Source organism: Cyprinus carpio, chromosome A7, assembly GCF_018340385.1.
Source record: "Cyprinus carpio isolate SPL01 chromosome A7, ASM1834038v1, whole genome shotgun sequence".
NCBI lineage: Eukaryota > Metazoa > Chordata > Actinopteri > Cypriniformes > Cyprinidae > Cyprinus > Cyprinus carpio.
In genome coordinates, this window is record NC_056578.1 from 4,117,500 (window position 1) to 4,142,141 (window position 24,642).

General features: G+C 38.6%; 1 protein-coding gene across 3 annotated transcripts in view; it reads right to left on the reverse strand.

Annotated features, from left to right (window-relative positions):
• Positions 1-319: 319 nt before the first annotated feature.
• Positions 320-24,642, reverse strand: part of LOC109082965 (butyrophilin subfamily 1 member A1-like) — a 190,745-nt gene continuing 166,422 nt past the window's right edge. For 2 of the 3 annotated variants that reach the window (XM_042759356.1, XM_042759357.1), the window contains exons 7-13: positions 5,605-5,967; positions 4,340-4,633; positions 3,839-3,940; positions 3,723-3,743; positions 2,045-2,083; positions 1,315-1,356; positions 320-1,218 (exon numbers count right to left, since the gene is read on the reverse strand). In XM_042759356.1, the coding sequence (XP_042615290.1) occupies positions 626-1,218; positions 1,315-1,356; positions 2,045-2,083; positions 3,723-3,743; positions 3,839-3,940; positions 4,340-4,633; positions 5,605-5,967 (1,454 nt within the window). In that variant the 3' untranslated portion in view covers positions 320-625. The remainder of the gene's footprint in view (positions 1,219-1,314; positions 1,357-2,044; positions 2,084-3,722; positions 3,744-3,838; positions 3,941-4,339; positions 4,634-5,604; positions 5,968-24,642) is intronic. The other variant, XM_042759358.1, reaches the window with a different exon arrangement.

A 24,642-nucleotide genomic window follows, 5' to 3' on the forward strand; every position in this document is an offset into this window, starting at 1 on the left:
TACTTTGGTTGCTGCTTTGGTCCTTCTTGGGTGGCATGGTGTGCTGAGATTCTTTACCAGGAAATCCTCAGGCTTCAGCCGACCAAGTAGGCCAAGATAGTATCCAACAAAAATCTCAAAGTATGAATACCATCCACTGTTTTTTATTAGGTATCTTATAAAATATAGAGTCTCTGAGTGGATATAAAAAAATGTAAGTTGGTAAGTTAAGATAAAACACTTAAAGTTGGATTCAATCATGTTTTCATCACCAAAAAAAAAAAGTTTTTTTTTACTCATGACGAATAAAAAAAAACCAACCCACACAGAACATCAAAGTTATTTGTTTAGTTAGTCTGATTAGGAGTATCTTCTAGTCGAAACAAGTAAGGATTCAAGTGTGAAGCACTTTGATTTGATGTTGTCATGTGACACTGTAGGATTGGATGACGTCATGTGAAGTTGTCATAAATTGACTTTTGATTGAATTGATGACGCATGACCAGTAGAAATCAAACCTACTCTTAAAAATTACGTTGTCTGAACCATACCAGTAAATTGTTTTATATTCGTGTAGTTTGTAGGTTTTCATGCATCAGGTATTTTTAATGCACGTATGTCCTTCTGTTTAAACTGCATTGGTCAGTCAGGCGTCTGAGCTGTTATTACTCAGTAAAGGCTGACTGGATTCAGCTGGTTCTTCAGGTTTTGGACAATCCAGGATTATAAGTGGACTCTTGTCACCTGCTCCAGGATTGAACAGAGGAACGACTGATCCAGAGAATCTGCTGCTGATGGTCAGGAGATGTTTATTCTCTGTGACGTTGTAAAACGACAGCTGACCGTCATCATAATCTAACAGAACTCCCAGTCGTTCAGGTCTCAGTGTCAGAGAGAGTTTAACTGGTGGATCAGTGTTGGTGTAAAAGCCACGAGGACCGTCTGAACACAAGAACCAGAAACCAGCTGATGGAGTTAAAGCAGATCTGTCTTTTGTAATAAGGTTTCCATGTTTCACCACACCAATTATCCAGAAGTTTTTGGGAGGATTAGGGGAACGTACCAGATCTACCTCCCAATAGTGACGACCAGAGGAGAATCTTTGGGCTCCAAAAGCACATAATTGAAATGGAAATTCCTCTCCAGTGTGATTATAACCTTCACTGTCCCTCAAGATTTTACAGTCTTTAGAAACCGTCAGATCTGGATGTAAACTCTCACGGTCAATAGTGATCTCAACTGTGAGGAAAAATACATGAGCAACAGTTATTAATCCTCATGTATATGAGATGATCTTTACACATATCTGCATTTATAACTGAGATGATATCATACCTGCATGCTTCCTCAGTTCTTCTATAGTTATGTCAACCACAACTAAAATTAAAAACAAATTATTTTGAGATTTTAGACAGGGAAAAAATTTGCTGTAGTTAACAACATCTTAAAGTTAACAGTTTCTAACAAAAAAATGAGTATAATAGTCAATATGAGAAGTGAATGATGCTAATGCTACTGTGGGAGTGGTGCAGATGAATCCATGCATTATGATAATTTTACATGTTGAAGTTATACATTTGATTTTATTCACATAATATTCTGTTAGACATAGCTTTTGCATAAAAAAATGTATACGAGGGCTGTCCGGAAAGTTCCCAGCCTTTATATATGAAAAACAGACTTTTATCGAAGAAGATACAAAATACAAGAAACATTGTACATAGAACAATCAGCAGTTGCCCACATGGTTTTATCATATTGCATCTCTCATCTCTTTTTTTTTTCACATTACATGGCTGGACAGTTTCCGGACAGCCCTTGTATACTGTATTTGCCGTAGTTTGTAAAATATAAAATTGTGACTAAAAATGTAGAATAACAAAACTGAGTGTTTTGTTGTTTTGTCCATTTTATTTCCACTCTCACCTACACCTTTATTCCACCAAGAGTCACCAAAACCTGTTATGTTTTTAGTTTTGTTTTCTGCTGCAGTATGCATGTAGATGTTTATGTCAGAAGTTACCGTTCTAATAAACATATAGCACAGAACAACGTCTTCAAATACCTTCTTTTATCAGTCTCTCCAGAGTTTCCTCCTCACAAACTGAAATGAGAGAAAATATCAAGTTTAATTATCTGCTTCACAAATACTCCATACTCTGTAAACCACATTAAATTACACTTTTAACCCTTTCAAGCAGAGACAAAATTTCTTTCAGATATTCTTTCATATTGCTGTTAATGGGCAACAAACTAAATCATTTAATTTCATGATTCTTTTATTTATTTAAATTAGTCTCAGAATGGTTTCCATCTCTCCTGTCATGTGATCTGATGTTACTCTGAAAGCACTGTGGGTCTTGTGTGTACCCAGCACATTTCATACACATGCATAGTGTTTAATTCCCAAAACATTTCCCTTGTGAAATTAATTTTATAGTAATATTATTGAACGTAAAGAAGTCAATTCAGTTTAACTGGTAAGTACTTCAGAAGCACCATCAGCAGCTTTTGTGTGCTTTGCCTAAAAAGCAGATATTAATAAAACAGAAAGATTTCTGTTTTAAAATATAGAGATGAGAAAGTACACCCCCCCCCCCCCAGGTTAATCACTGCCTGAAAGGATTCGTGACTGTGTTCAGATGATAAATTTTTTATTTTTTGTGTTCAGTTACAAAAACAGCATTCTTCCATCTTAGAAACATTGCCAAGCTATGAAACATGTTCCCTGTTTCTGATGCAGAAAAGCTAGTTCATGCATTCATGACCTCTAGACTGGACTATTGTAATGCACTGCTAGGTGGTTGTCCTGCATCCTCAATAAACAAGCTACAGGTAGTCCAAAACGCAGCAGCTAGAGTCCTTACCAGGTCAAGAAAATATGATCATATTACCCCAATACTACAGTCTCTGCACTGGCTACCTATTTAGTTCCGTATCAGTTACAAAATATTATTACTTACTTATAAGCCCCTTAATGGCTTAGCTCCTGCGTACCTAACTAGTCTTCTACCACGCTACAACCCATCACGCTCCCTAAGGTCACAAAACGCTGGACTTTTGATAGTACCTAGGATAGCAAAGTCCACTAAAGGAGGTAGAGCTTTTTCGCATTTGGCTCCCAAACTCTGGAATAGCCTTCCTGATAATGTTCGGGGTTCAGACACACTTCCTCTGGTTAAATCTAGATTAAAGACACATCTCTTAGGCCAAGCATTCAAATAATGCATCTCATAATCTTGGACTGCAGTTATATCTAATCAAATGCGCATTATTATTCTCTAGCTTGGGTTAAACTAATTAATTTTACTTGGCTGGAACAGCAGCTACGCTAATTATGTCTCTATTTGTTTCTCTGTTTCTGCTGGATTTACATCCCGTGATAACTAGGATTTACACAAGCTCCAGTCTGGATCCAGAACACCTGAGAAGAGATGATGCAACCCCTCAGAGGACCTCAGATGATGCTAACCCAGAGACAACATACAGAACTACCACATTTGCTATAAGTTTGATTGCATAATTGCTGTTAATAGTGTTAATCGTCTGTTTGTTCACGTCTTTTATTGATTTTTCTGAACATTTCTGCCGTATACACATAAACTGACAGTCACCACTGATAAGCTACTACTAAATATTGTAGAAACTTAATTTTCTGTAAAGTTGCTTTGCAATGATTTGTATCGTAAAAAGCGCTATACAAATAAAACTTGAATTGAATAAATTAAGTTCATGTTCCTTACTTTCTGTAGCTGGTTTCTTTCCTGCAGAACAGATCAAAAATATCAACGCATGAGATATGCATGAAACCAAAACCTGCTGATATCCACATCTTTAAAATCTTTCAGCCAGACTGTACCTGTTCGTTTCTCTCTGTATTTGTAGAGGATGAACCCAACTGAACCCAGAAGAGCACAGATGAGAACAGAGAAGAAAAGAGCCTTCCATGGACCTGAGGAATCTGAGATATAGAAACCAGATGAATCTAAACACCTTCAAAATATATGAAGCAATTACAGTAATGTAGAAACATATTTTTAAAACTTTTAACATAAAAATGCTGTTTGCAACCCATTTGTCTTCTAAAACAGGATTGAGAACAAAATGTAGAATGAGATTTGATTTTTCTTTTAATGATTGTAAGGTTGAAAAAATAAGAGAGAATGATGACACTGAAGAAAACTGATGGAGCACAAGATGAAGAACATGCACTCAAGAAATCAATCTTATATAACATCAATTATATTAAGGGAAGTTAAGGTCACAAGAAGAAAAACTAATGGAAATAATCACAGGCCTAGCATTCAAGCAAACTTGATCACATTGTTTGTGGTATCTACTAATATCCATGTTCTCTAACCTGAAGATACGATGCCCTGTATGTTCAGTCTTCCTTCTTTTAACTCTCCAGATCTGAGAGAGACTGAACATGAGACCAGTTGAGCGTCTGAGAGAGAGACGGCCGTCCAGCTGTGTACAGAGAACATCTCATCTGCTCCACGACTGTGAGATGTTCCTCCAGGACGGAGAGCCCTTCCTTCATCTGACGTCCACGTGATACTGGGCTTTGGATACCAGCCGCTGGACCTGCAGCTGATGTTCACACGCCCATCATCTAGAGGCTTTGGAGACAGGACAGGAGCGGATCCTAAAGCTGATGAGAGGAGAGACAGATCTTCAGATGTTCTCCAGACACAAAAACTACAGAATAATAAGTATACGGTTTAACACACTGTCTAATTATGTTCTGATTTTTGAACGTCTTTTTTACGTCTTGGAACACTTCAACATGTACATTATGTCATCATTTATTCAACCTCCAGTAAACCGATAAGACTTTATACTATACTGTCTATAGCTATCTATCTATCTATCTATCTATCTATCTATATATATATATATATATATATATATATAATGTTTTGTTTTGACAGCAACATGAACTCCAAAATTGTGAGAAAAAAAAGACTTTAACAGGATTACTGAATCAAGAAGTTGCTATTTAAAGTTATATTAAAGTTAATTTATTTTACAGATTTATCGGTTACATTCACTAACTGTAAGTAACTTTGCAGCTACATGTCAACAACAGTGTTACCCATTTATTTTTATAATTTATTCCTAATTATTTTACTAAAATATTATATACAAAAAAAAAAAAAACAATAACATTGCAGCAGTTGTTATGCGTGGGATTTTTTGCAGACTTAATATTAAATAGTATAATATCATATATATCGGTTTATACTGGCCATTGGCCACACTGCTCTTTATGATGTTGGCATCAATATCGTCCGTCAAAGAATCCATGTCAGCTGAACACTACCAAAAAAAGCACTATTATCATAACAGTAATCCAAATAACTAGAGTTTAACTCGGGTATGCGTACACCATGTTTGACGCCACGATGTCAGCATTTTCTGCAAATAACGAGTTGACTCTGTTTCTCACATTAAACAATAAAAACACATGGAATATAGTCATATGGATGAATTTTATATCAACAGTCCTCAAGAGATGATGAGTTTTCATTATGCAGAAGAGCACATGGAAGAGAGAATTTCAAAGTTTGGCTGAACTATGTCTTTAATGAAGTACAGATCCTCAGAAAACAGACCACCCACCTGTGATTTTGAGAACCACCTCTTCACTGCCATATGAATGTTCTCCACTCACATAACAACGAAATGAACCATCATCTTGTACTCTGAGTTTCTCCAGCTGTAGAGAGACATCTCCATCCTTCAGTCCACCAGACTGATCTGACCGCAGAGTCAAAGAGCTTCGGTTCCTGTATGATTCCTCCTGGACATCCTGGATCTTCCCATAATTAAAGAGGAGAACAGGGTTGCTGAACTGATCGTTACGGTACCAGCGGATCTCCAGAGCTTCAGCGTTCTCAGGAGGAGAGATCCAGCAGGGAAGAGTCACTGTGGATCCCACATGAGACACTATAGGATCAGGAGGAACCTTGACAGTCAACGACACTGAGAGAGAGAGATAGAAAGAGAGAGAGAGAGAGAGTCATTTTAACAGGAATCCAGGCGATCAGGTGATTTGCATGAGAGCAGAAGATTTCATCACAATTTGTGGATTAATGGTGATAACGAATAGAAAACTGCATGTTTTGAAAGTGACTTCTGTGCTTCATACATCACTACATTATTGGCTGACAATGGATCCATGAAATTTTGCTAATGTGCCTGCAACTTACTGCAACTTAAAATCATTAAAAATCTATAAATTTTTTTCAAATAACAAATAATATTCATAAAAACTAATAAAATCTTTGGTGGTGAGCCAAATCCATGAGCTCCACCAGAGGGCACTCCATCCCAGACTTTTACCATTCACCCAGGACTCCATTTCCCACAATCCTTTGCCCGGACTCATCACAGCTGCCTCACATTAGAAGGACTATAAAAGATGCACTCAGGGTGTACTCACACTAGGCACGGTTGCCCTGAACCGAGCGCGATTATCCCCCTCCACCCCGCCGCTGGCCTGCACTCACACTTGCACTAATCTTTCCGGGACGGAGCACGCTTACCTCATGTAGGAGATAACTGAGAAAACCACTTTCGCTAATATTCTGCCGAATAATTAATAATAATTCATTTATAATTTATTCCATGCATTGATTTTCACTTGTATGTATCAGAAAATTATTACGGAGACAGCTGAGGTTAATGAAATAATTTGCAGCTTTACTCGCAAACTACATTAATTACTTGATTGAATTAAATTTATTGAAAAGTGTAGTAGTAGTAATATAATATGTTTGCGATGATGACAGTAGCGCACACAAAATAGTATCTGTTCCGTATTCCGGCACGGTTAGGACTCACACTGCATGTGTACTGTGCCCGAGCCCAACCGAACCGTGCCCTGGCCCACCTCTTCCAACCGACTAAACGAACGGCTTTGGGGGTCAATTGTGCTCGGGTCAAAACGCCTAGTGTGAGTACACCCTGAGACACAAACACAGTGCTGGTGATTGTTAGCCTGTTGCGGCCCGTGTTCCCTTGTTGCCTTGCCTTGTTTCTGACCCTACAGCAGGCTGCAGCTCTGGCTTTAGATGTGCTTTGGAGTCCTACCTAAAGGTTAGTTCACTTTCAGGGCTGAAGGTCCAAATTGTGGATGCACATTGTGTTAGTGCAAGACAAGCATTTGTGGTTAAAAAGTAGGCTATATACATTTTTATTTCTTATAGTAAATGATTGATGGTTAGGCTAGATAAGACCTATACTCCTCGGCTGGTATCTGTGGAGCCCTTTGAAGCTGCACTGAAACTGCACTTTGGACCTTCAGCCTGTTGGTCCCCACTGAAGTTCACTCTATGGAGAAAAAAATCCTGGAATGTTTTCCTCAGAAATTTTCTTTTCTTTTCTTTATTTTTTTTCCTCAGGGGGGGTCCCGGGTCATGCTCCCTCATAAGGTTTATTTATTTGTTTGTTTGTTTGCGTGTTTATTTTTGTAAAATTATCTTTTGTGCTATATCATCCACACACTGCAAAGTTGGTTGATAACATAATTGCAATAAAGTAATAGCCTAGTTAACAATTACTTGTTTACTTAGGGTATATAATGTAGCCTATATTATATTATTTAGCCACTTATAGGTTATAGTTTGACAGAATGTTCTGATTCAACATATCATAGGAAGTCAATCTAACTTAACATTTTCTTTGATATTGATATTGTTTATTATATTGATTTGTCATCTCTGAATATCTGAATGCCAGGTTTTTTCCCATCCCTCTTCATTGGAACCCATTTTACACATGGCTCTGGATTCTGACTTGTACTTGCTCTTATGGAAATGTACCATAGTTCTTAACAGCATTTGTTAATATAAGGTTAACCTATTATTCATTACCAGGGCAATAATAATAATTATTATTGTTATTAATCTATGTAACATTTGTTATGAAAAACAACAGTCTGCACATTCAGAAACAACAGCTACAACATGCCACAGTTGTAATATAAATCTATAGGGGAAAATCTATTCCCTAACAGATTATCTATTATAAATTATAAAACAATTTCATGAATAAATCAATAAGCCCCATGAAGCTGTTATAGCTGTTATAAATTCACTGTAAACCACGGCTTCACTGGGCTTATTGCTTTTAAAAAACGGTTATTCCATATATACATAGCAAGGTTTCACAGAATAAAACAGAGCAAATAAAGTGTAATGATATTAATAAAAACAGTATTCTTCCACCAAACAATGTAGTTCCTCAGATTGAACAGTTGTGGTTGCCGAGCAACACACAGAAGTAAACAAAGGTGTATGTCTGTAGAGAACTTTACAACAGCTTTGAACGTGCCTCAGCCAATCAGAATCAAGGACCGGAACTATCTGCTTTATGAAACTTGATACATTCTAGTAAAGGTGGATTGAACTAATGAATGTCTAAAAAATAAAAAGTCTAAATTCTTCATTTGATCTTTCATTGATTTTTAAACATGCTTGACTCATTTCTTGTTCTTCGATCGGTCTTTGTTCATATAACTGTTGACTGGCAGAAAGGTTGTTTTTAAGGAAAATCTGCTTGTTATTCTTTTGAGATCGTGGTAATAATATCATATTATCACTTTATACAGGCACAATCTGTATGTAATCTACTGCAGTAATAGAAACTGATCACTTATGTAAATTACTCGATAGGCCTAAAATATGAATATTTATCTCATCGGGTCTGTATGGAGTATTTAAGCATAAAACTGAATGAAATCCAATGGTGTTCTTACCGGAAGTCTCTATGAGGAGAATCAGTAAAACGATAATAATCGACAGCATTCCTGTGAAAATACAGACAGACTCCAATAAAACAAACTCTGAGGAAGATTCTTCCAGAATAAATCACATGACAGACATAATCGACGTTCAGTGAGGACACAAACTCACCGGAGACAAAGAGAAATCAAACAAATTCAAATATAAGAGACACAAATCCGTGGAAGAGCAAACGCGCTCCCGATTTCTCCCGTATTACTTTCGCTTTCTAAGAATAACGATGCCTCAATAAAACAGACGTCATCAGATGAAGAATAACGCTTCATATTCGGAGTGATTATATTCGATGTGGTTTTGTGTAATGCAGAGTGAACATGCATATGGTGTTTTCTGCTGTAATGAGGAGACTGAATATAACAGAATAAGATCAGAGCGGACTCCAGGGTGAAGAACGCGCTCGTTCCTTCCAGGCCCTACCCTTTGTTTGTGACTGCAGTCACGCTATCTGCGCTTCAAGTTCATTGCGCGTCTACTCGGCGGTGTGTGGCAGATTAAGCTGCGAGCGTGTTTTCCGTCTTCTTCTTTAGTAAATCCTCCTTCGGTTATCCTATTTATTCATATTCGTATTCATATTCACGGCCTTCTACTTAAGTTTCCACCATTTATTTTACTATAATTATGTGTTTTTATGTATTTATGGGTTCAGAGCTGTATACTTTTTCCTTTTTTTATGTGGAATGCTGCTAAATTAATGCATAATTTGGATTATGTTTTGTACAACTGTCTTTCTACTTACAGTTAACATTATTCTAAATCAGTAAGATCCATGGATTTTTTTTATTAAGAATGACGGAATTCGTTCACGTTTTAAGTGTTATAAGTGCATGTTATCATTCAGTCTGTACCTGCTACTGTATGGTGTATCCTGCTTATTTGGAGAAAATCAACATGAAGTGAGGGGGAAAAAATATTAAAAATGACAAAACCAAACTGTTTTTATGTCATTTCACTGTTTCATTATTTAATAATTGCATGAAAACATAAAGAACCAAATAAACATACAAACAAAAATAAATAAAAAAATTAATGATTTTTTTTTTTGTACATGTCCATACATACGTGGCGATTTTCATATCATTTTACTGTATCATTCTTTAATAATTGCATACCAAACTCATGGAAAATGCTATCTTTTTCACAGTACAGTCATATTTGAAAATTCATAAAAAATTAAAATCAAAATTTTTTTTTTTTTTTTTTTTGCATATTCCACCAGAATAAATGAATGAAAAAAAATACTGCACTATAAAGCACTGTCTTGCTTTCGCTAATAAAAAAACCCCAAAAAACAATAATATTCCTCCTCTCCTCTTTATTATTAATAATGATCATCTTCCACAAAACACCACAATAACACCTATAATATCCCAGCACAAAAAAAAAAACCACCGTTGCTGCTACGAGGATCGTGTTTTCACAGTGAAGGCCGGACTGACCGCAGTGATAAACTGACATCTCGATGCTTCGACACCCATGATGACTTTGTCTGTTTCCCCTGTTAGATTGACTGTAGAAAAAACAACAATAGTATGCCAATATGGACGTGCAGCTCAGCTCTGGTGGAGGAGAAGAGAAGAAGCTTAATCATTATGTTCCAGCGTCTGATACACGAACAGCTTTTGGGGATTTTACATAGGATTCCCTGACGATAATTAACAATGGTTTTACTACAAACAAACAAACAAACAAAATCTGGTTACTATAGTTAAACCATGGTAACCACAAATAACTAAAATAGTTTAAATCGGCCCTATTATTATGGAGTTTTGAAAATGACATTTCATGCAGTGTGTAATGCAGCTGTATGTGAATGAATGTAAACTGCAAAGTTTTAAAGCTGAAAGTGCACCGTAAATAAAGTTATTTGGCGAATTCCAAACGGTTTTTCGCACCCTTCAAGGGCACTTCGGAAGGGGAGGCTCCAAATGAAAGTGAAGGACTGAATCCCTTCACGAAGAGCGCCTCCAGAAGCGAAGGGAACATGCGGTGGTCACTTCACTTCATGTGATCTTAGGTTAGGACAGCTTGCGATGCACAGTTGGGGGTGATTTCGAGTTCACATACAAACCTAAATAGAATAGGCTAATTAAATGTGTCTGTTTTAATGTAAGAAAACATATTTTTCGTCAGGGATATAAATATGATTTAAGACGGCAGTGTAAGCAAGTTTAGTGTGAAAACGTTTAATAGTAAATAAGACACAATTAGTCAATATCTGAATAAAATAATAATAATGAGAAGAAATATTTATTTGCAACAACTGATGGAGTACTGAATGCTGCACACACGCGCAGATTTGTCAAGGTAACATTTGGTCAGTCATTCCCTTACAAGGGAGTTCCAAACGCTTATACGAGACAGTAATGCCCTGCACCCTTCAAAGATCACACTTCAAGGGCTCTGTCCTTCGAAGGGAGTAGGGCATAGCTCACTTCCGTTTGGAATTCGCTCTCTCAGAAGAAAGAGTCGCCTCTGAATTAACCACTGAAGCGAGGTGTTTAAATTTGAATCCCATTCAGCGAATTTCACACGTCACAGATTCTTACATTTGCATAATGCCCGCCCACAGACTGCGTGGAAATCCCGCGAAAACAAACTTCAAACGCTGTAGCTGGTTCATGTGGATAACGTGAAGTAGAGAAGTATTTTCACTTCCAAACGATGAGGCTGTAAATAATTTGTGGTTAAAATGAATCTTTACTAAGATACAACAGCAGTATAATCACAACTTTCTGCTGTGTGCCTGTGTTTCTCTGATGACTGCTTCTAATCTCCGCGAGTTAAACGTCTCTGAAAAATGGTTCGGTGCCCAGTTTGTTTGGACTGGTTTGCTCTTCCGAATCACAACCTGTAAGTATGATTAATAATTGTTGCTTCGATGTTCTGTCGAGTGTGGTTTTGTTTGTTTGTGTTGTATTGTGAATACAGTCAGTGCAGCTGTACTTCTCCGGGTAATTTATGTTATAGTTCTGATAATCAGCTGCTGGTCTGCTATTGTCTAGAAATGTGTAGATTAATATAGAATGTCTGTTGTGCTTGGAGTCATGATAAAGGATGGAGCAATACAAACTGCAGTGCTTTATCAGTACTCTTTGTCTGTGTTAGGCTAACACATACCATTATTGTTTGGGTCTTTACTACCAAGCTGTCGGTCCGGTTTGCTAACATAAGTGTAAAACAACTTTTTCCCTTCTGATTATTTCTTTTTAGAACAGTGGAGCACTATTATTATTATTATTATTATTATTATAGGATGTATTATTGATAAACCGTAATCCAGTACTGGTGATGGGCTTTGCTTTTCTCCGACATGTGCTGTACGCAGTAGACCAATCACAACAGAATGGATCATCTGACCAATCAGAGTAGAGTAATGCCATGCAAAGGAGGGGTTTGGAAAGATGAGTCTTTGAACGAATCGTTTGAGAGTCGTTGAGAAATAACGTAATATTAAATGCATATTATAAGAAAATGAAAGTGTTTTTTGTAGTGGTCGACCGATATCGTTTTTTTGACAGCCGATACCGATATCTTGGAAAGCAGGGGGGCCGATATAAAGCTGATAAATATATTTTACAATTTTAATTATTTAAGAAATTTAAAATCATTTGACAATGGATTAAAAAATAAATGTGTAAAATAAACATACTTCTACTTTAGATGATAGTAATTTTCACAAATAAATATTTAATAAAAATATAATTAAAAAGGAAGTAAACACTGTAACCAACAGGGCACTCAGTATTCTGGGTAGTTTGTGTGCATTGGGAATCATATTTTTCAAATAAAGCCAGGGTAACACTCATTTTATATACAGCACACAGAGAAAATGATATGAATATGACAGTGGGCAAATGCATAATGCACAGCATAATCTGAAATCATGAGTTTAAAGCATTCAATTAACACGGACCGACCGTCACACAGAGAACACGCAATCGTGCAGGACACACATCCACACTTCATAAGATCTCACAGCTGGATTCGACTTAGTTTGAAAGGTTTTTGAAAATAGATGTTCATTAGTCATTCAAAGATTTGTTTAAATTATGTAAAAGCGTATATGCTTAATGCTGACGGCAAATGAGAAAGTATTATAATGTTTGCCTTTCCATTGCTAATAATATAAAAGCAATCGTTGTAATACTTTTTGTATACTTTAATTCCTTTGTTTAACCGTTCTATCTGATTATTAGACAGACTTCTATCTGTATTAGACAGAACTGCTAACAATGACAGTAAACAAGAGGGAGAATGCGAGCACTATGTGTTCAGGCGCTGCTGCCGCTCTCAGCGCCATCAAAATAAAAGTCCCGCCTCAAACACATCGGCCAAGCAGAAAAACTTATAGGCCAATACCGATATTTGAAAAATGCCAAATATCGGCCGATATATCAGTCGACCACTAGTTTTTTGACATTGCATGCATGTAAACCTGTTGTTGGGGAGTCCCAAAACCAACTTATAAACATTTCAATTCGCATAATAGGGGCACTTTAACTATGGTATAATAAAACTGTGGTTATATAAATGGCAATCAATATGCCAAAAAACGTCTCCAGTTACTGATGAAACCTTGGTTCCCTGAGAAGGGAGCGAGATGTTGCGTACAGCATAAGCTGATCACATTCTCCTCAAATAATGAAGCCTTATTCACTTAATGCCGCTGCATCGAGTGAGCGAAAAAGGGGCAGGAATATGAGCGTTATTTCGTCAGAATCTTTTGACTGACTAAGAGAGCTTTTGAAAGACATGAGTGTATGTAACACGGCAAGAATGCAATATCTCGTTCTCTTCTCACAGAACCAAGGTTACGTCAGTAACCGGAGACGTTCCCTTTCGAGAGGGTCTCTTGACGTTGTGTACAGCGTAAGATGATCGCTTTAGGGAACATGTAACTTCACACTGTGCTACTGCGAAGGGCGTTCAGCATAAGCGGAGACGTCAAATAAGCAGCGACACTCAACAGCTACTGTACACAAGTACACACAAGCAGCACATTCCAGACAAAAGCTTCTAACCGGAGCTAGACACACAGTTGTGGAGCTTACCAGAATTAGACAGCACAATGGCCTGAGGAGCTGTGTATGTAGCGTCCTGGTTAATAAACTGTCAACTCTTTCACTGATGTTTCACAGTTTGTTTATTGTTCACATTCTGTAGAGCCTTCACACAACAACATACCATGAACCACCGTAAGAGCTAGAAAAAAAAAAATCTTGAAAGTTTAAACAAAAAGAGAAACAAACCAAAAAATAAGCAATAATTTAATAACAAAATCACATACGTCAAGCAAAATGATTGTTACCTTGTTCTCCCTTAAACCAGGAGCTAAATTTATGAATCGTAAGAGCTTGTTTAGCGTTCCTTGCTTAGCATGCTTTCTCAGTGTCTAACCCAATAAGGTATACACGTCATATATCCGCTGCATTCAGTAAGTGCACTGTCAAAATTAAAGTCCTCAACCATAATCTATTACATTTAACAAAATCGAATCATATACATAAACATTATAAAATAATACAAATAATAATGAAATAATTCAAAAATCACAAACATTAAAGCCCCCTTCACACTGCACATTGGTCCTGGAAAATTGTTGGAAAATTTCCGGATCGCCTTCTGTGTGAACGCAAACACATCCCGGGATTGATTGTGGGATCGATCCTGGGTAGGGGACCGAGCTCTGTGTGAACAAAAGTCCGCGTTAGTTTCAGGTAGTACATTTTTGACATTTCTCGGTTCTGCATGGGCCCGGGTCCAACTTTCAAAATAATAGAAGGGCCCGGGTCAGTTCAGTGTAGCACATTTATGGGTTTTTTGAATCCTTGTAGACCTCTAGTTGACAGTATATTCAAACACTGGCTGATCGCCAGAACATTTCAAAATAAAAGTTCATTTGCAGCAGGCGTTTTTAACAGACTATTAACTTTAACACTGTTGCCTAATTTTGCTCCATATAGTCGACGAAAATAGTTTGAAACAGTCACAGCTCAGCCGCTGCGCATATCCATTCAAACACAGCGGTGTCTGGTTTATGAATGAACGTGTGTTTTTAAGCGAATCTAACGTTACTGAGTCAATGATTAAATTACCCTTGCTTTATTCCTGAATGAATCAAACAATAGAACGAATCAATTGAATGAATGATGCAGTGATAAAATCAGACTTGCCGCCACCTACTGGCAGTTTTAGTTTCATTTTTAACGTATCTTTTCAGTTATTTAAATCATTTAATATTTCTATATTCAAAATTTTATATGTAAAACATTAATTTATAAATGTAATTGCACTCATGCCACCTCTGAGGCTCATTAAACATCTGAAAATACACCTACATGCCACTTTTGTGTTCTTCTGTTCCACCTCCGTACAAATTCATTTTGATACCAAGAACAAAACACCTAGAAGATATTAAACCAGAGCTGCATTCATACACCTGAATATCAGCGTTTAGAGCTTAACTAATAGGCTAATATAATAGGGAAACATACAAACAACACATGCATATAACAGATACATTTGTAACTGATTGATTATACTCTAAATAAAGAAAATGTCTTTATGTGTGTGTGTGTTATGTGTATTGTGTTCGCTGGCCATCAGACATCTAGTGTCAGGTACTGAGGATGACTGTCTCCTAGGACACTGGAATGTGTTTGAAGTCGACTGTTTAGCCTCTCCTTGATAGTGGGGGAAAACCATTGGCAATTAGGCACCCATATAAATGTAGAATGTGGGGCCATGTCTATAATTTATATGCAAATGTCAAAAGGCTAAAAGGGGTCTCTAAGCCATAAAACCCAAATAATTGTACATGATCCTAAGCAGACGCTACACTTACAAATAAATATTTTTTAAAAATTTAATATAAAAGATGACATACTTTTAATAAAGTTAGAAGAATGCCATTACAAAGCTAAAAATAAAATTCAGGCCCTAAATGTGTTATTGCAGTTCTTTGGAGTTTAAAATTCAAATATGGTTCATTTTTACTAGCAAAAGACCAAAATAGTGACATAATAAGGAAAATGATTGATGCAACTTGTTTGTATTTTAAAATATTATTTATTGAACTATTTAAAACTCTATTGTGTGCCATTTATGTTGATGTTTAAAACTCAGTAGATTGTCTCTACTGACAGATAGAGAATGGCACAGAGAGAGCGCCATCTACAGACAGGGCAGGAAACCTTCAGTTCATCGATAACTGAGGAATCACAGCTCTGTTTTGCTGATGTTAGAGCAGTTTGGTGACAACCCTTTAATGTTTTTGTTCTTATCAGCCATAGTTATGACATTTTCTTCATTCATTCTAATTTTTATCTTGAAATGTATCTCATATATCCTGGTTAGAAAACAGTGTTGCATGAAACTAAAACTTCAGTTAATGAGTTTTTGACTCGTTTGCATTGTCTATTAAGTGTGTGGCGCAGATGCAAGATGGCAGCCTCCGTAACGTGCTCTGCAGTTGTTTTTGTGTTTTTGTTAGTTTGTCCTGTCTTTAGTTATATTCCTGCAATCAGTTTCACCAGAGATGAATTGCTGGACATTCGGCACCACACATCACCCGATATATTACCGGTTTTTAACTATTCTGATGTTTTGCTGGACATTTTCGTCGGCGGAGCAGCCGCGCTGATCATGCAGAACACTCAGATGGGGAAAGAGAGCCGGAGCGCTTGTGAAACTCAAGAAGAGTGGATTTCGAATGCCGTTGCCTAGCAATCCATCTGGTGAACCTGCTCTCTCTACCCAACAAAACTCCTTCTGCTCTCCCGGACAAATAAGGATTTCTCACACTCTGCTGCTCTGTGTTTCACGGAAACTTGGCTAAATGACGCCATTCCCGACAGCATGCTCCATCTGCCGGGCTTTCAGCTGTTCAGAGCGGGCCGCGACGCAGAATCAACGGGGAAATCGTGCAGCGGCGGGACATGCTTTTACATCAACGAAAGGTGGTGTACAGATGTAACAGTGTTAAAGAAGATGTGCTGTTCAGATCTAGAAACACTCTTCATTACCTGCAAGCCGTTCTATTCGCCACGGGAGTTTCACTCGTTCATTCTGGTGAGTTTTTACATTCCTCCACAAGCGCACGTGACCCTGGCAGAAACTTGCTGATCAGATCACAGAGACAGAACAACAACACCCGGACTCTGTTTTAATCCATCCCAAAGAAATCCAAAATTACAGGACTAAATGACTACAGGCCTGTGCCTCTAATGTTTGTGGTCATGAAGTCATTTGAAAAACTGGTGCTGGCCCACCTGAAGGACATTACTGGACCCTTGCTGGATCCTCTTCAGTTTGCCTACAGAGCAAACAGGTCCGTGTACGATGCAGTAAACACTGGACTGCATTATGTTCTGCATCATCTAGACAGACCAGATACTTATGTGAGGATCCTGTTTGTGGACTTCAGCTCGGCCTTTATCTCTATCATCCCAAACCTCCTCCTGCCCAAACTAACTCAGCTCTCCGTGCCCACCTCCGTCTGTTAGTGGATCAACAGCTTCCTGACAGACAGGCAGCAGCTAGTGAGGATGGGAAAATACACATCCAGCACCCGTATAATCAGCACTGGAGCTCCCCAGGGCTGCGTTCTTCCCCAATGCTCTTCTCCCTGTACACTAACGACTGCACATCTAAGGACCCCTCTGTCAAGCTCCTGAAGTTTGCAGACGACACCACAGTCATCAGCCTCATTCAGGACTGTAACGAGTCTGCTTACAGACAGGAGGATAAAGAGCTGGCTGTCTGGTGCACTCTCAACAATCTGGAGCTCAACACGCTCAAAACAGTGGAGATGATCGTGGACTTCAGGAGAAACCCCCAGCTCTCCCCCCACTCACCATCATGAACAGCACTGTGACTGCAGTGGAGTCATTCAGGTTCCTGGGCACCACTATCTCTCAGGACCTGAAGTGGGACATTCACATTGACTCCATTGTTAAAAAGTCCCAACAAAGGTTGTACTTCCTTCGCCCGCTGAGGAAGTTCAACCTGCCACAGGAGCTGCTGAAACAGTTCTACTCCGCCATCATTGAATCCGTCCTCTGCACTTCAGTAACTGTCTGGTTCAGCTCAGCTACCAAATCTGACCTCAGAAGACTACAGAGGGTAGTCCGAACAGTTTCTTCCCTCAGGCAATCCATCTAATGAACACTTGACAATAATTGTGGAACACACAACACTATTTATACACTTACACACTTATTTATCTAACACACATACTTAGTCTACACTTCAATTTGTATATTGTTATACCTTACTTGTTCTATTTTTTATTCTTTTATTATGTGTTTTTTGTTCTGTTACTGTCATTCTTTTGCATTGCGGAAGCTTCTGTCACAAAAACAATTTCCTCGTATGTGTAAACCTGGCAATAAAGCTCATTCTGATTCTGATTACATATTATACATACAATAATAAGCTTTAAGAAAAGTTTATTTTCCTCACACTACTGTACAGTGAGCTTACAGAAGATGAAAAGCACTTGAAAAGTTTGGTATGCAACACAATAGACAGAGAAATAAATAATATATTTAGCATCCTCAGCACCCTCAGTTGAACTGCATTGGCAGTGACTATATTTACAGTATTATAGCAGTGACTTGGTCCTCTGAAAAGACTTTGTCTACCTTCTTTAGGCAGTCACCTCTAAGTTGTGCAAAAATACAGTGCATGTAAATCAAATTGACATTTGTGACCCTGGACTACAAAACCAGTCACAGTCACCATATTTTTTCTCATTAAACATTTTATGCGTCCGATTAAAGTTAAGAAGGAACCAGTGATAGCAGAAGTAGAAGTGTGTGTAGTCTCTGTTCTGATGCATTAGCTCAAACAGCTCTGCATGTAGAATCTAATTACACACAGTGAAAAGTGAAAAGATCCACATCCAAATTTGTGACCCTAGAGCACAAAACCAGTCTTAAGTGTATTTATAAATAATCTGAAAGCTGAATAAATAATCTCTCCATTGATGTATGGTTTATTAAAATAGAACAATAGAGACTGACACACAAAAATTACAAAACAACGAAACTCAGTTAGCAAAAAAAAATCTAAATATTGATTAGATTAGATTAGATTCAACTTTATTGTCACTGCACATGTAAGGTACAAGGCAACGAAATGCAGTTAGCATCTAACCAGAAGTGCAATAAGCAGTAAGTACAGAATATACAAGGTCTACAATATGTACAATAACTATACAGATAAGTATTATGGACATAATTTACAGATTTTAAATATTTAAATACTATCAGCATGATATACAGATAGGTGTACTATGAACATACTATACAGATGAAATATGTGAAAGTGTATGTACACTATAGGCAGAACTATGAACATAATTTACACTATTCCAATGGAAAGTAAAGTGCATAGAAAATATTTCAGTGTGCAAATTGGTTATTCAGTGTATCTGGATGAACAGACAGTAGTGCAAGTAATAACAAGTTTGCTGTTTTTGCTTGTTGTAAATAAATAATAATAAATAATCAGTCAGATGTAGTGATGAAGTGGGGGAGGAGTCTGTGTGTGTGGTGTGGGGGGTGTCAGAGGGCAGAGTTCAGTAAGGAGACAGCTGTAGGGAAAAAGCTGTTCCTGAGTCTGTTGGTCCTTGTCTGGAGGCTCCTGAATCTCCTCCCGGAGGGCAGGAGGTTAAACAGTCCATGGTCAGGGTGAGAGGAGTCCTTAAGAATGCTGCGAGCTCGACGTAGACAGCGTTTCCTCTGGATGTCCTCAATAGCAGGAAGTGGTGTTCCTGTGATGCGTTGGGCAGTTTTCACCACCCTCTGCAGCGCTTTGCGGTCAGCCACCAAGCAATTCCCATACCAGACTGTAATACAACTGGTCAGGATGCTCTCGATTGCACACCGGTAGAAGTTCACCACTATGGCTGAAGACAGTTGGTTCTTCTTCAGTGTTCTGAGGAAGAAGAGGCGTTGGTGAGCCTTCTTGACCAGGCTGGAGGTGTTTGTGGTCCAGGACAGGTCCTCTGTGATGGTGGTTCCCAGGAACTTGAAGCTGGAGACACGTTCAGCAACCACCCGTTAATGTGGATGGGGTCATGCATGCTTCCTTTCTTCTTCCTGAAGTCCACAATGAGCTCCTTTGTCTTACTGGTGTTAAGGAGCAAGTTATTGTCAGCGCACCATGTGGCCAGGTGCTGTACCTCTTCCCTGTAGGCAGTCTCATCGTTGTCTCTGATGAGGCCAATCACCGTGGTGTCATCTGCAAACTTAATGATGGAGTTGGATCCATGCACAGGCTTGCAGTCGTGGGTGTAGAGGGAGTAGAGGAATGGACTCAGCACACAGCCCTGTGGTACGCCGGTGTTAAGTGTGATGGTGGTGGTGTGGCCTGACCTGACATGCTGAGGCCTGTTGGTCAGAAAGTCCATGATCCAGTTGCAGAGGGAGGTGTTAATGTCCAGGTCTCCAAGTTTTGTGGTCAGCTTGGAGGGAATGACGGTGTTAAATGCTGAACTGAAGTCAAAAAACAACATCCGAACATATGTGTTGTTATTGTCCAAGTGTGTGAGTGCAGAGTGCAGCACTGTGCATACTGCATCCCTCTGTGCTCCTATTTCTGCGGTAGGCAAATTGATGTGGGTCCAGTGTGGGTGGGAGGCAGTCTTTGAGGTGTGCTAGGACCAATCGCTCAAAGCACTTCATAGTGATGGGTGTGAGTGCTACAGGGCGATAGTCATTCAGGCACATTGGGGAGTGTTTCGGTACTGGCACAATGGATGTGGACTTAAAACATGTTGGCACAGTTGCTTGGGTGAGGGACAGGTTGAAAATGTCTGTGAAGACTCCTGCAAGCTGCTCTGCACATGCCCTAAGCACACGTCCAGGAATGCCATCCGGGCCGTCAGCCTTGTGTGGGTTGATCCGGCTCAATGCAGTGTGGACATCTGTGGAGGTGAGTTTGAGAGGTTGGTGATCTGCTGAGTGTGTGGTTTTGGTGGCCGTCTCCTTGCTGTCGCTGTTGAAGCGAGCATAAAAGTAATTTAGCTCATTAAGGAAGGAGACGTCCGTGACCGATGGAGTGGAGTTACTTGACTTGTAGTCACTGATGACCTGGATGCCCTGCCACATGCGGTCGGGGGTCAGAGTTGGAAAAGTGTTCCCTCTACCTTCAGCTTGTAGCAGTACTTGGCCTTTTTGATGCCCTTTTTCAGGTTAGCCCTGGATTTGCTGTAGGCCTGAGCATCATCTGACCTGAAGGCAGTCTTCCGGGCTTTCAGCAGAAGTCGCACCTCCTTGATTCATCCATGGCTTCTGATTAGGGTATGTTGCGATCTGTTTTTCAGTTGTAACACTGTCAATGGTGGTGTTGATGTGATTCAGTACAGAGGAGGTATAGATGTCGATGTACGTGTGAGAGCCACAGGCAGCCTGAGAAGCAAACATACTCCAGTCCGTGTGTTGAAACCTGTCCTGAAGCAAAGAGTCTGCTCCAGTTGGCCACACTTTAATGGTCCTCACTGATGGCTTCACACGGTTGATGAGGGGTGAATACTTGGGGGTGAGAAACAAAGAAAGGTTATCAGACTGTCCAAGGTGGGGGAGGGGGGTCGTGATGTAAGCTCCATCGATGTTTGTGTAACATGATCCAAAGTTTTGTCTCCTCTGGTGTGGCAGGAAACATGCTGATGAAATTTGAGGAGCACTGTCTTTAATTTGCAGTGATTAAAATCACCCGCGACAATAAAAGCAGCCTCCGCGTGAGCAGTCTGTTGTTTACTAATGGCTGCATGAAGTTCGTTCAAAGCAAGCTTGGCATTAGCATCCGGTGGAATATAGACTGCAGTTATAATGGTGGAAGTGACTCCCGCGGCAGATAAAAAGTCTACATTTAACCAGAGAAAACTCTAGGTTAGCTGAGCAGTGACTCCCAACAATGACAGTGTTCGTACACCAAGCTTTGTTGACATAAATGCACAATCCACCACCTCTTGTCTTGCTGGAGTCATTTGCCGTTCTATCTGCCCGGAGCGTGTAGCGTCCGGCTAGCTCAATAGCATTATCGGGGACGTCGCTGTGTAGCCATGTTTCTGTGAAAACCATGACATTGGTGCAGGCCTAGACTCTAACTATGTTTAAAACGAAACCGTAAATCATCCATTTTGTTCACCAGTGACCGCACATTAGCGAGGAAAATGCTCGGTAAAGAGAGCCGGAGCGGTGTTAGCTTTAGCTTAGCTCTTAGACCTCCGCGCTTCCCCCGCCTAAATATTGAGAAAATCACCTTAAAAGTTGTCCAAATGAAGTTCTTAGCAATGCATATTACTAATCAAAAATTAAGGTTTGATATATTTATGGTAGGAAATTTACAAAATATCTTAACGGAACATGATCTTTACTTAATATCCTAATGATTTTTGGCATAAAAGAAAAATCAAAAATTTTGACCCGTTTTTTTTTTTTTTTTTTGGGGGGGGGGGTATTGCTACAAATATACCCAAGCAACTTAAGACTGGTTTTGTTCTGCAGGGTCACATTTATGTGTTTGATGGACTGCAACATATTTTACTGTAAATCGAACACTGGTAGTACTATATACTGCAGTTATACTGTATGTTTTAGTATAAAAACCTAGTAGATTACAGAAAAAAACTAGCTACTGTAGTTACTGTTTTCTTGTCTAAATGTACAAATGATAGATCTATGAGATGGCTCTCATCCATTTGAACACAGTTTTCCAGTTTCTGTCATGGTCATTCAATGCACAGGATGATTAACTGCTTCATATTTCATCAGGAACATATGTTCTTTGGCCTTCTTATTTTCCTCTTCTTCCTCTCTGCCTTTTTCAAAGCACATAATCACCTGTGGCTCATATTTGTGTTATCCTGGGGTTATGATTGTTGTGTCATTAGTTTTGCTAATTAATGTTTACTTGTGGTTAAAAGTGTTCACATTGTGATGGCTTGAGTTAAACCAGGCAAAATGAGAGCATTTTTATGCAGAGTTTTGTAGAAAACATTGGAAAAAATGGAAACTTAAGAAAAAAAGGCGAAATTTGCTTATAGTTAAAAAAAAAGTGTATGTTTTGATAAATGAATGAATGGTTCGGGAAATTGGGCCAATGAATCAGTTCTAGTGTGTTAGCCATTGAGAAAAAACTGTAAAGCATATTAAAACATTAATTTAAGACTCCCAGTCTTCATTATTTCCATAATATATGATATGATATGACTGTCTCTGGACATTCTGCTGAGCGTCTCCTGCACTTTTTACCATTTTTTGTACAAGAAATAATGTCTCTTCAGTTAATGCAGGTGTATTAAAACTGTTGCCTCTGATTTCTCTTGTTTTAATTAACTTTATTAATTAAATGAACACAGAATCATCAATGTGCAATTAAATATCAAATATAATGATTTATAAAAGAACTGTATTCCAAAGAACCCAAAGTACAATGATCATCCATTAAAAATATTAACAGCATTTGGCCGAAGCACCTTTACAAATGGTTTCATTAGACATCTCAAACAATATATATCAACCAAAATATATTCAACTCAATATATTGTAAGTCACTTTTTTTCCAAAGTGACTTACAAATGAGGAACATTGCAAGAAATTTGTCATTAGAGCCAACGATATTCATAATACAAAATGCCAAGTTTAAAGTATAGATTAGTACACAAAAATTAAATGTAAAAAGTAGTTATAGTAAGTTCCTTTGTTTATGGTTGTGATTTAGTTTAAGTGCTTGAGAAGAGATCTCAGACCAGAAGAAGGCTGTAACAGAGAGGATGAAGGAACCCTTTAATACGTACTAGTAAGGACTGTACAAATAATTCACCTCATCAACTCTGTGTTTGCAGACACAAACAGCTGTTTGTAATCCTAACTTATATCTGGACTTACATAAGATCAGAACTCATTTTACATCTCACAAACTGAATAGAAATTAGGTGAATTCAGAAGAGATGTTTGATCATTCTAGAATTGAGAACTAAGATACTTTGTTTTCTTTTAGTCGTCTTGTGTTTGTTCCACTCTGATAAACTCTGATGTGTAACGATGCTTTGCTCAGGTCATTAGAGGGAAAGGTTTCTGTGTGGGGATTTGTGAAAAAAGATGTTTTCTGATTAACTGCATTGGTCCAGTCAGGCGTCTGAGCTGTTTATTACTCAGTAAGCTGACTGGATTGCAGCTGATTCTTCAGGTTTTGGACAATCCAGGATTCTAAAGTGTACCCTGATCACCTGCGTCCAGGATTGAACAGAGGAACGACTGATTCCAGAGAATTGCTGCTGATGGTCAGGAACAATGTTTTCTCTCTGTGACGTTGTAAAATGACAGCTGACCGTGATCATAATCTAACAGAACTCCCAGTCGTTCAGGTCTCGGGGTCAGAGAGAGTTTAACTGGTGGATCAGTGTTGGTGTAAAAGCCACGAGGACCGTCTGAACACAAGAACCAGAAACCAGCTGATGGAGTTAAGAGCCATATCTGTCTTTTGCAGTAAAGTTCCATGTTTCACCACACCAATTATCCAGAAGTTTTTGGGAGGACTGTTTGCTGGTGCAAGCTCTACCTCCCAATAGTGACGACCAGAGGTGAATCTTTGGGCTCCAAAAGCACATAATTGAAATGGAAATTCCTCTCCAGTGTGATGATAATCTTTACTGTCCCTCAAGATTTTACAGTCCTTAGAAACCCTCAGATCTGGATGTAAATGCTCACAGTCAATAGTGATCTCAACTGTGAGGAAAAAATAAAACAAATATTAATCCTCCTAGTTTTGCATGTATAATATGATGTTTACACATATCTGCATATATACACTGAAATGATGCCTTACCTGCATGTTTCCTAAG